General features: G+C 48.1%; 1 protein-coding gene across 6 annotated transcripts; it reads left to right on the top strand.

Annotated features, from left to right (window-relative positions):
• Window positions 1-274: 274 nt before the first annotated feature.
• GIMAP1 (GTPase, IMAP family member 1) lies at window positions 275-7998 on the top strand. 6 transcript variants are annotated; one of them, XM_081244052.1, is made up of 4 exons: window positions 275-465; window positions 2435-2499; window positions 4688-4736; window positions 5730-7998. In XM_081244052.1, exons 3-4 carry the CDS (start codon window positions 4694-4696, stop codon window positions 6590-6592), a joined length of 906 nt encoding a protein of 301 aa, XP_081100178.1. In that variant the 5' UTR covers window positions 275-465; window positions 2435-2499; window positions 4688-4693; the 3' UTR covers window positions 6593-7998. The 6 variants fall into 6 exon arrangements, 5 of the variants coding, with proteins under 5 accessions (XP_081100178.1, XP_081100179.1, XP_081100176.1 ...); XM_081244053.1 differs by lacking the exon at window positions 2435-2499; XM_081244051.1 differs by lacking the exon at window positions 275-465 and having other exon boundaries at window positions 1879-2499.
• Window positions 7999-9455: the final 1457 nt, after the last annotated feature.

Here is a 9455-nt window from a genome sequence, read left to right as displayed (position 1 = left end):
AACGAGGCCTCAGAAACCTAAAATGCTCTTCCCCACGGAGGTTATAGACCCTGCTAGGGACAAGATGCTGGTGTCACAGGAACCTCTGGAAAACAGTACCATAGCCCAAAGCAGAGGGTGGGATTCGCAGTGACAACGTTGCGCATCCACCACCTCACTGGCCAATGTTTCTGTCTCTTTAAGTCATCACCACTGGGCCCTCCCTTCCTGAGCTTCCTGAGCTCTGAGGTCTGAGAGGCACAGAGACTTCCTCCATGTGTGGGGAGGAAACGGCCCACTGCACCCAACCCACAGTCCAAGGGCAGGCGGTAGGTCAGGAGATTCCCGGAGCCAGCGTTAGAGCCTGTCACCAATTCTGCGGGAACGGTGAGCACAAGGGAAAAGGAACCAGCCCAGAACAGGACCTGTGGGAAACAGGAAGAGCTCTGCCTGTGTGAAGCTGGCTGAGTGAGCAGCTGCATTCTAGTAAGTATGAGAAAGGGGAGCAGGATCTAGAAACGGTACCTTCATGTGCCTATAGGTTTGTAAGGATGTTCTGAGTGTCAGACACAGTAAGTTCAGAAGAACTGCCAAGCATCCTCTCCAGCTCTGGAGCGCACACGCTCTTCTTTGGGACGAAATTCTCTCTCCTTCCCTGTTCCTTTAGTCCTTCTGCTAGGACTACAGCAGAAGGCAATGAACGCTCCCCAAACGCATATGCAGCAAATGCAAAAGATTTTCCTGGGGACATATAAGGGAAGCTAACCTCAGAACAAGTTACAAAGTGAAAATTCTGTATATATCTGAGCTGAACCCTCCTAAAGCCTCCACTCTCCTTAGCACTATCCACGATAGTGCAAGAGACAGCTGAGGTTATGAAGTTGGTCCTCACCGCTTGCTCTGCATGATCACTTGAACACCTGCTCCCCACCCCAGACTGGGCTCTGTGGGTTGCTCTGGTGTCAATTAAGGGAGTTTGTTGATTTCTAGACACAAAATAACGAATCACATTATGTGATTTACCCCTGGGGTAAACTTTACAGAAGCTTTGGGGGGTGGGGTGACGGGGGGGGGTGGGGGGGTTAATGGGGAGGGGCGGGGCGGCAGGAGAGTTACTGCAGAAACACTGACAGCTTTGGCTTGAGTTCTAGGCCAACCTGCCATCTGAGTCCTTTGGCCAGAGGCAGGTCATTCAGCCAACCTCTCCCTTTGCTTTTGCTTTGTTGTTGGTGCCAATAGGGGGAGAACACAGTTACCTGTAGGAACAAGGTGGGCGACATGAAGAGGCAGAATTTGAAATGGACGTTGAAGCACAGACAGGACTCAGGCAGAAATGTGGGGGGGGATGAATCGTCCTAGGAATGAACGCACGAGGTGGGTTCCAAAAGGCCCTGAAATCTGCTGTTTGTGGAGGGGCTGACTGGGGAGGGGATTAGGTGGAAATGAAGCTGGAGTAGACTGAGGAGAGACTGCGCTCTCGTGTTCAGGCACTCGTGGGATCAGGCAAACTTGACCGCAGAATGTTTAATTGTATTAAATAATGTGTGAGTGGGTATTTTACTTAAAAAAGCCTCAGGTTTGAGGTCAAGAACATCAGGAGTTAGAGGGGAGTATCCCAGCCTCTCCAGCACGCAGATTATATTTAGACTGATTTATTTACTTATTTTTTACTGAAGTATAATTGGCTTACAATATTATATTACTTTCGGGTATACAACATAGTGATTCTACATTTTTATAGTTATGCTCCATATAAAGTTAATATAAAATATTAATTAACTAGATTCCCTGTGCTGTGCATTACATTGGTGTATCTTAGCTATTTTATACCCAGTAGTTTGTACCTCTTAATCCCCTTCCCCATCTTGCCCCTCCCCCCACCCCTCCCCCCAGTGGTAAACACTAGTTTATTCTCTGTGTTGGTGAGTCTGTTTCTGTTTTGTTATATTCCTCTGTTTGCTTTATTTTAAATTCCACATATAAGTGGAAACATACAGCATTTGTCTTTCTCTGTCTGACTTATTTCTCTAAGCATAATACCCTACAGGTCCATCCATGTTGTTGCAGATGGAACGATTTCATTCTTTTTTATCTTTTTCATTCTTTTTTTATGAGTAATATTCCATTATATCTATCTCTATCTGTATATATATATGACATCTTCTTCATTCATTTGTTGATGGACACTTAGGTTGCTTCCATATCTTGGATATTATCAATAATGCTGCTATGAACATTGGGGTGCACACATCTTTTTGAATTACTGTTTTCATTTTCTTTGGATATATACCCAGGAATGAATTGCTGGATCATATGGTGGTTCTATTTTTAATTTTTTTGAGGAAGCGTCATACTGTTTTCCACCGTGGCTGTACCAATCGACATTCCTGCTATCAGTGTACTAGGGTCCCCTTTCTCCACATCCTCTTCAACACTGGTTGTTTCTTGCTTTCGGATGACAGCCATTCTGACAGGGGTGCTCCGTGCTTCCTGTACCTGGATATCTGTTTCGCTTTTCAGGTTAGGAAGGTTTTCAATTACAATTTCACCAAATACATTTTCTACCCCTTTCTCTGTCTCTTCTCTTTCTGGGACCTCTATCATGTGAATGTTAGCACACTTGACTTTGTCCCAGAGGTCCCATAAACTATCCTCATTTTTTAAAATGTGTTTTTGTTTTTGCTGTACTGATTGGATGATTTCCACTAGTCTGTCTTATGTGTTCTTCTCCATCGCCTAATCTGCTCTTAATTCCTTCTAGCGAAGTTTTCATTTCAGTTATCGTATTCTTCAGCTCTGACTGGTTTTTGCATTTTCTAATACTCTGCTGAAGTTTCCACTGTGTTCATCTGTTGTTTACCCAAGTTCAGTTAGCATTTTTATTACTATTGCTTTGGACTCTTTAGCAGGTAAATTATTATCTCTGTTTCATTAGGGGTTTTTCCTGGGGTTTTATCTTGTTCTCTCATTTAAAACATATCCCTTTGTTTTCTCATGTTGTTTGACTTTCTCTGTTTGTCTCTATGAAATTAGGTGAAATGGTTACCTGTCCAGGTCTCAAAGGCATGTCCTTGTGGGTAGCAACCCTTTGCAGTGTGCCTGTCACCAGTGGCTTTGGTGGGAGAGCTGGACGTGAAGTGAGCGGGGACTGCTTCTTCTCCCGCAGTGTGCTGGCGGCCACCGCCTTGGTGGGAAGCAAGGCTGGAGGCAGAGGGCTAGAGCCAGAGCCAGGTGCCAGCCATGGCTTCTCCTCGGCTCAGGACTAGTTGTTAGCCTATTGTGGGAGGAGCCAAGGACCAAGGGGCTGGGCAGGAGTCCTAAGGGAGTTGGGCTTCCCCCAGATGTGATGACAGTCTTCACCTTGGTTGGGGGTGTGGCCAGGGCCTGAGAGCTTGGGGCTGCACTTCTGAGCTGCTTCTACTTTTTCCTCAGTGTGTACCCCTTGGTTAGAGGCAGGATAGAGAGCCAGAGGGGTTGGAGCCACACTCCAGAGCTCTCTCTGCTCCTTCCCTGGTGCACACACGCCCACTGGCAATGGCGGCCTCGGCCTTTGTGGGGGGCAGTGCTGGAGCAGTAACGGCTGGAATGGGAGCCTGGAGAGGGCTGGGAGGTGCTCTGGGGCAGTACCGGCAGGCTGGCCAGAGCACCAGGCAGTCTTCAGTGTACTGCCTCTGCACTGGGACTGTGAGCAAGCATGTTTGTTCTCTTCAAGACCAGAGTCTCAGTATCTTACAGCCCTCCAGTAAGCCCTACTGATTTTCAAACCAGCTAAGGGGGCTCATCTTCACAGTGTCAAGCCCAGGCCTGCGGTGCCTAATATGTGGCTCAAAGCCCCCACTCCCCAGGGAGGATCCCCAAGCCTGGGATAGCCCGCTCCACTTCCTGGTCCCCACTAGGGATTCAGGTCCCAACTAGATCGCTTCTCCTCCCCCTGTACCAGACTCCATGTGGTTCTTTCTTTACAGCCTTGATTGTAGAAGAGCCATTTCGCTAGTCTTCAGGTCATTCTCAGAGAGAGTTGCTCTATCCATAGTTGTAGCTTGGATGTGTTCATGGGGGCAGGTGAGCTCGGGGTCTCCCTCCTCCACCTTCTGGATCCCCCCTCCTAGACATATTAGGACGAGCCAAATTTTGTGGTTTTCTGAGCACAGAGTCAGGAGCTTTCCAGATCAGCTTGGGAAATATGTCTGTTTTCTGATTTCCAAAAACAAAATTCCAATTTTCTTCTTGTTTCCCAGGCCAGCAACCCTAAGGTAGGTCCTAAGTCAGTGAGCAAACTTTCTTGTTCTTAGGGTTTGACAAACCCCCCACCCCACCCCCAGCTGCTGAATCTCCAGGGTAAACTTATTTTCTCCAACTTACGTCACTGACATAGAATTACCTGGGAAAATGAACATCAAAAGCTTACTCATTGACATAGCGTAAGTGGTGGCATCTCCCCTCTGCTCTGTGCATTTCGAGGCCCTGAAAAGACAGCACAAGCTCACCAAGTGTCCTCACAGTATCGTCCCAACCACAGACCAAGCTGTTCCACTGTCTTCCCTAAATTCTGATGCTCAGAGAGGGCAGGAACTATGACATTTTAACTGTGGTGTCACCAGCATTTTGGACTTTGCCTGACACATAGCAGGTAGTTTTACCTATGAATGAATGAATGAATGAGTGAATGAATGAAAGAATAAATAAATTGTGTTGGGGACACTTTCAGGGAATCATGAGAGGACAGAAGACAGCAAGAGATGAAGAAAACGCCTATGGTAAGAACATGCCTCACAACGCGTGTTTGCCCCAGGTATGAGCTCTGGGTAGTAAGGGGGATGGGCTAACTCAACACTGAACAGAGAGAAGCCCCAGAGGTTTCTCGATGCTGGGATGAAACAGCAAAGAGCCCTGGGACTGGCATTTGACCTAGATCTCTGCCCCTGACCTGCTGTGAGATATTGAGTTCTTTGACTGACCTGCACCTCCGTCCCTAAGGTAAAATGAATAAACCTTCTTTGATCTCCACAGAAGGGGATATGGAGGGAATCCAACTGCATACTAGAGGGAACATGATTCACCAGGTAGAAGGTGTTAGGGAACAAGGATGGAGGGTTAACCAGGTATCTTATTAGGCAGCAGGTTTAAGAGAGAAGAGAGGAAGAGGAGGGAAAGAGGGAGGGAAGAAAGGATGGTCTCATCTTATCCCCCCAACAGCCCTATGAGGACAGCATTACATTATTGATCCCATTGGTGCAGAAGAGGTTTAACACTTCGATTAAGCAGCTTCCCAGGGTTTACAAGGCTGGCAGGGGGGTGGGGCTGTGATTCAAACCCAGGGTGTGGGACACCAGACAGCCCTCGTGGCCAGGCCCACTGCCCCTCCTGTCTTTCTTCAGTGGCAGGGTATCTGGGAATGTATGGCAGAGGCCACTGAAATTGTCACATAGGGAGCAGCTCTGCGCAGTGTGGATGACAGGTCATGTCACACGAAGTAATAGCCTGTATTATACAGGGGTGTCCTCTACAGAAACATTCACCCGGTGCTGGCGCACCTACAGGTGCATGTGTGACGCCAAAGGGGGAAGAAATAGACGGGGAGAGATCCCCCGGAGTTCACAGATCTCCGACCAGGGCACTCAGTAAAGGTTTGGTCCGAAAAGCAAAAGTCGAAGCACTCTTTTCTCCTTTGTTCAAAGGCGTCCAGGGGACCCGGGTACCAGGATATGTGCTTTCAGGTTCGGGAGCTTACAGATCATTGGTGTTCACAGGTTTAGAAGCCCGCGAGTCTGCCCTGCAGGAGCCCAGGCTGCGGCTCCTCCTGGCCGGGAGGTCAGGGACTGGGAAAAGCGCCACGGGGAACAGCATCCTGGGCCAGAAGCGCTTCCTCTCCAGGCTCGGGGCGACATCGGTGACCCGGACCTGCGCCGCGGGCAGCTGCAGGTGGGCCAAGTGGGACGTGGAAATCATTGACACCCCGGACCTCTTCAGCTCCGAAGTCTGCCAGACAGACCCGGGCTGCACGGAGAGAGGCCGCTGCTACCTGCTCTCGGCGCCGGGGCCCCACGCCCTGCTCCTGGTGACCCAGCTGGGCCGCTTCACGGCGCAGGACCAGCAGGCCTGGAGTGGGGTGAAGGCGCTGTTCGGGGACGGCATCGTGACGCGCACCATCGTGGTCTTCACCCGCGAGGAGGACCTGGCTGGGGGCTCGCTGCAGCATTACGTGCGCGACACCGGGAACCGCGCGCTCAGGGAGCTGGTGGCCGAGTGTGGGGACCGATTCTGCGCCTTCGACAACCGAGCCGCCTGCGGGAAGCGGGAGGCGCAGGTGATGGCGCTGATGGGGCTGGTGGAGGAGCTGGTGAGGCACCACGGCGGCGCCCCCTACACCAACGAACTGTACAGCCTGGCGCAGGCCCTGGGCGGCGCGGACCCCGCGGAGAGGCTGCTCAGGATGGCGGAGCTAGTGGCCGTCTGCGCGCAGAGGCGGCGGGAGCGCTGGCCGCTGGCCTGGCTGTGGCGGTGGCCCAAGGCGCGGGGAACCTGGTGTAAGCTGGGCGTGTGCACCCTGCTGGGTGCCCTGGTCCTGCTCTGCCTGCTCTACAGGCACCGGCCAGAGGCCGTGACAGGGTGATATTCAGTCTTGCAGGTAACCTGGCAAGAAAGGAACTGAACACTTGGGTCTGAAGGGGGATTTCAAAGGAATCAGAGTTTTCAAGAGTTTCATATTTCCTCCAGTAAACAGTTTTAAAATAAAGTTGTACAATTTTAAAACGTCCTTAAAACGTGTTAGTTAGCTTGATGTTTTGGTCCTCTCTTGAAAAATAGTGGAATGACTGGTGACTTTTAGTAGAAAATGGATTTATAGCAAAGGGAAAACAGCTATTTTTATTTTGAGCTTGCGTTTGTTTGTTTGTTTAGACACTGCCTTCCTCCCTTTGGACTGCTATTAAAAAACAACAACAACAAAAAACCACAGACTGGGTGGCTTAGAAAAAACAGACATTTATTCCTCACACTTCTGGAGGCTGGCAGTCCAAAATCATGGTCCGGTTTGGGGGAGAGCCCTCTCTGAGATTGCAGACTGCCACCTTCTGGCCGTGTCCTCACCTTGATGGAAGGGGCACTTTGGCAAGGGCACTAATCCCAATCATGAGGAATCTACCCTCATGACCTAATAACCTCCCGATGACCCCATCTCCTAATACCATCCTCTCCAGATTAGGTTTTCAACACGTAAATGCTGGGGAGGGGGACACAAACATTCAGAGCATAGCCTGCACTCTCTCTTCTTGATATTTTCTGGTTCTTATGGGTAGATATCTCCCTTCAGTGATCCTTGTAAGTTTTCATTATCATCAAGGACAGAGATGTCACAGTCATACATATTAATATTTACTTCTGATACATGGGTTTATTTACCAGTTACAATGGCTTAGTACCAAGAAGTTAAATGTAACTACACTGAAAATAACACAGTTTCCAACTTCCTAGCATGTATTATGGTTCATGTCTGTCCAAAATGAAGTAAGATTTGGGGAAAATAACATGCAATGTCTTCAATGTAGTTATCTATCTGGATTTTTAAATAATAATAATAAAGCGCCTGTCTCAAAATGGAGGAGAGAGGGGTGGCAGGGTCATCGGCAGAGAGCCACAGAGCACCGGAGGTTAGGTGTGACTGTATCGTGGGGTTTTTACAGGGGATGGGCCAACCCACATAAGTCTGTGAATGCCATCCTTACGTTGTGTAAGCAAACACTAGGATCTGTTTATATCTATATTTCTGAATGTGACAGAACACTTTAAAGGAAGTCTTTCTATCAGCCATGCGCTAGTTAGGAGGTGTGGATGCAGCAGGACGCAGATATCCCAATACTACCAGGGCTCAGGGGTGCTAAGGGCCGGGAGGTTGTGCGCAGGCATCCTAGGGCCATCCCAGCTCCACGCGGAGAAGGGGCCTATGTGCATGCACTTCGATGCCACCTCAGGTTAAGGGCCTGCAGAGACTCAGGATGGCTACGGGCTTAGAGTGGCCTGCAGTGGGGTGGGGTGGGGGGGTACCTGAGGGCCATAGTAGTGGGGCAGGGAGTTGGGCTCTGTGAAGCCTGGCTGGAAAAAAGTCCATTATCAATTCCTGCCTTCAGCATCGTGCTGGGTGCATGCAGGAACTCTCAGCCACGGAGGGGCACTTTCCACACCCTGAGGGCCCCAGGAAGGGGCCGACGTAGGGGGGACGGCCTGTGTCCGCAGCTTGCCCATCCAGGGCCACGTGCGCATGAGCATGTGTTGTGAGCCAAAGACTTCGCTTACCATGGGGTTGATTGTAACCTGCTTGTTCTTTCGTTTTTCGTTTTCTCACATCAGGGTGTCCACATATGCCCTCCAATTTCTGTCATTGTTTATTATTTCTGTCTTGTTTGTAAATGGAAATGTGATTTTTAAAATAAATATGAGCGTTAGGATTGTAAAAATCTCACGCGGACTGTAGCGTATAGAAATGTGTAGGATCAGAGGAAGGCTTGACATCCGTGGCTAAAACACCCTGCTTGGGGCATCACCAGGACCATTGTGGGGGACAGTGCAAAGAGCAGATGTGCAGAGGGCTTGTGTGACAAAGCCGGTCCCCTATGAACTTGCTCCAGGACCTTGGGCACAAGGGGATTCAGCTTTTCTTGAGATGTATATATTAATATTAATCCTTATAGCTTTCATGTATGACAAAATAACATGAGTGAAAGCACTTTGTAGGTTAAATTCCGTAAGAACATAGTACAGAAACAAAAAGTCTAAGAAGAAACTTCTCATAATAATAATCCTCATAAATAAATCTCATACTCATAAATACATAAATTTCACACTCATAAATACTCCGCATTTATTATTCATAATAATAACTACTCCACATTATTCTATGTATAGAGTTGGGAGCTAGTGGTAATATAAGGTCGGCACGATTAGTCATCAAATATATTTACAAAGTGCAATCAAAGTTGTATTTGTTCTCTAAAATATTGCTAGTTTCTAATCCTTAGATTTAGAACTATGCAACATGACTCATAAGTAAATGGAAGACACAATTTTTAGTTTTTTAAATGTAATTTAGGGACTTCCCTGGAGGTCCAGTGGTTAAGACTCCACGCTTCCAATGCAGAGGGCACGGGTTCCATTCCTGGTCGGGAACGAAGATCCCGCATGATGCGCGGGCAGCCAAAAAATTTTAAATATATACAATTTAATGTTACACGTGTAATACAAGATAGATCATAAAACAAAATAATACAAGACTGATCATAAAAGAGAAAACAGAAGCTGTAGAGAGAACACTATAATATAATAACAATTTATTGCCTTAATATTTTATGATGAAAAATACCTCATGAGGTATGAAGGGTAATTATCGTTAACAGCCTTTTATTTGAAGAGGAAAGTAATGTACTGAGAGTCCAGTGATTTTCTAAGGACAAAACGTGGCAAATCAGAAATGGAACTTATTT

Source organism: Mesoplodon bidens (assembly GCF_964165515.1).
Source record: "Mesoplodon bidens genome assembly, chromosome: 9".
Taxonomy (NCBI): domain Eukaryota; kingdom Metazoa; phylum Chordata; class Mammalia; order Artiodactyla; family Ziphiidae; genus Mesoplodon; species Mesoplodon bidens.
The sequence above is the reverse complement of the archived record's forward strand: the minus strand, read 5'-3'. Positions and strand labels throughout refer to the sequence as shown.

Bases quoted from the DNA above. Each gene is read 5' to 3' on its own strand.
- GIMAP1 (XM_081244050.1), top strand. From the start codon at position 5,441: ATGTCACACGAAGTAATAGCCTGTATTATACAGGGGTGTCCTCTACAG.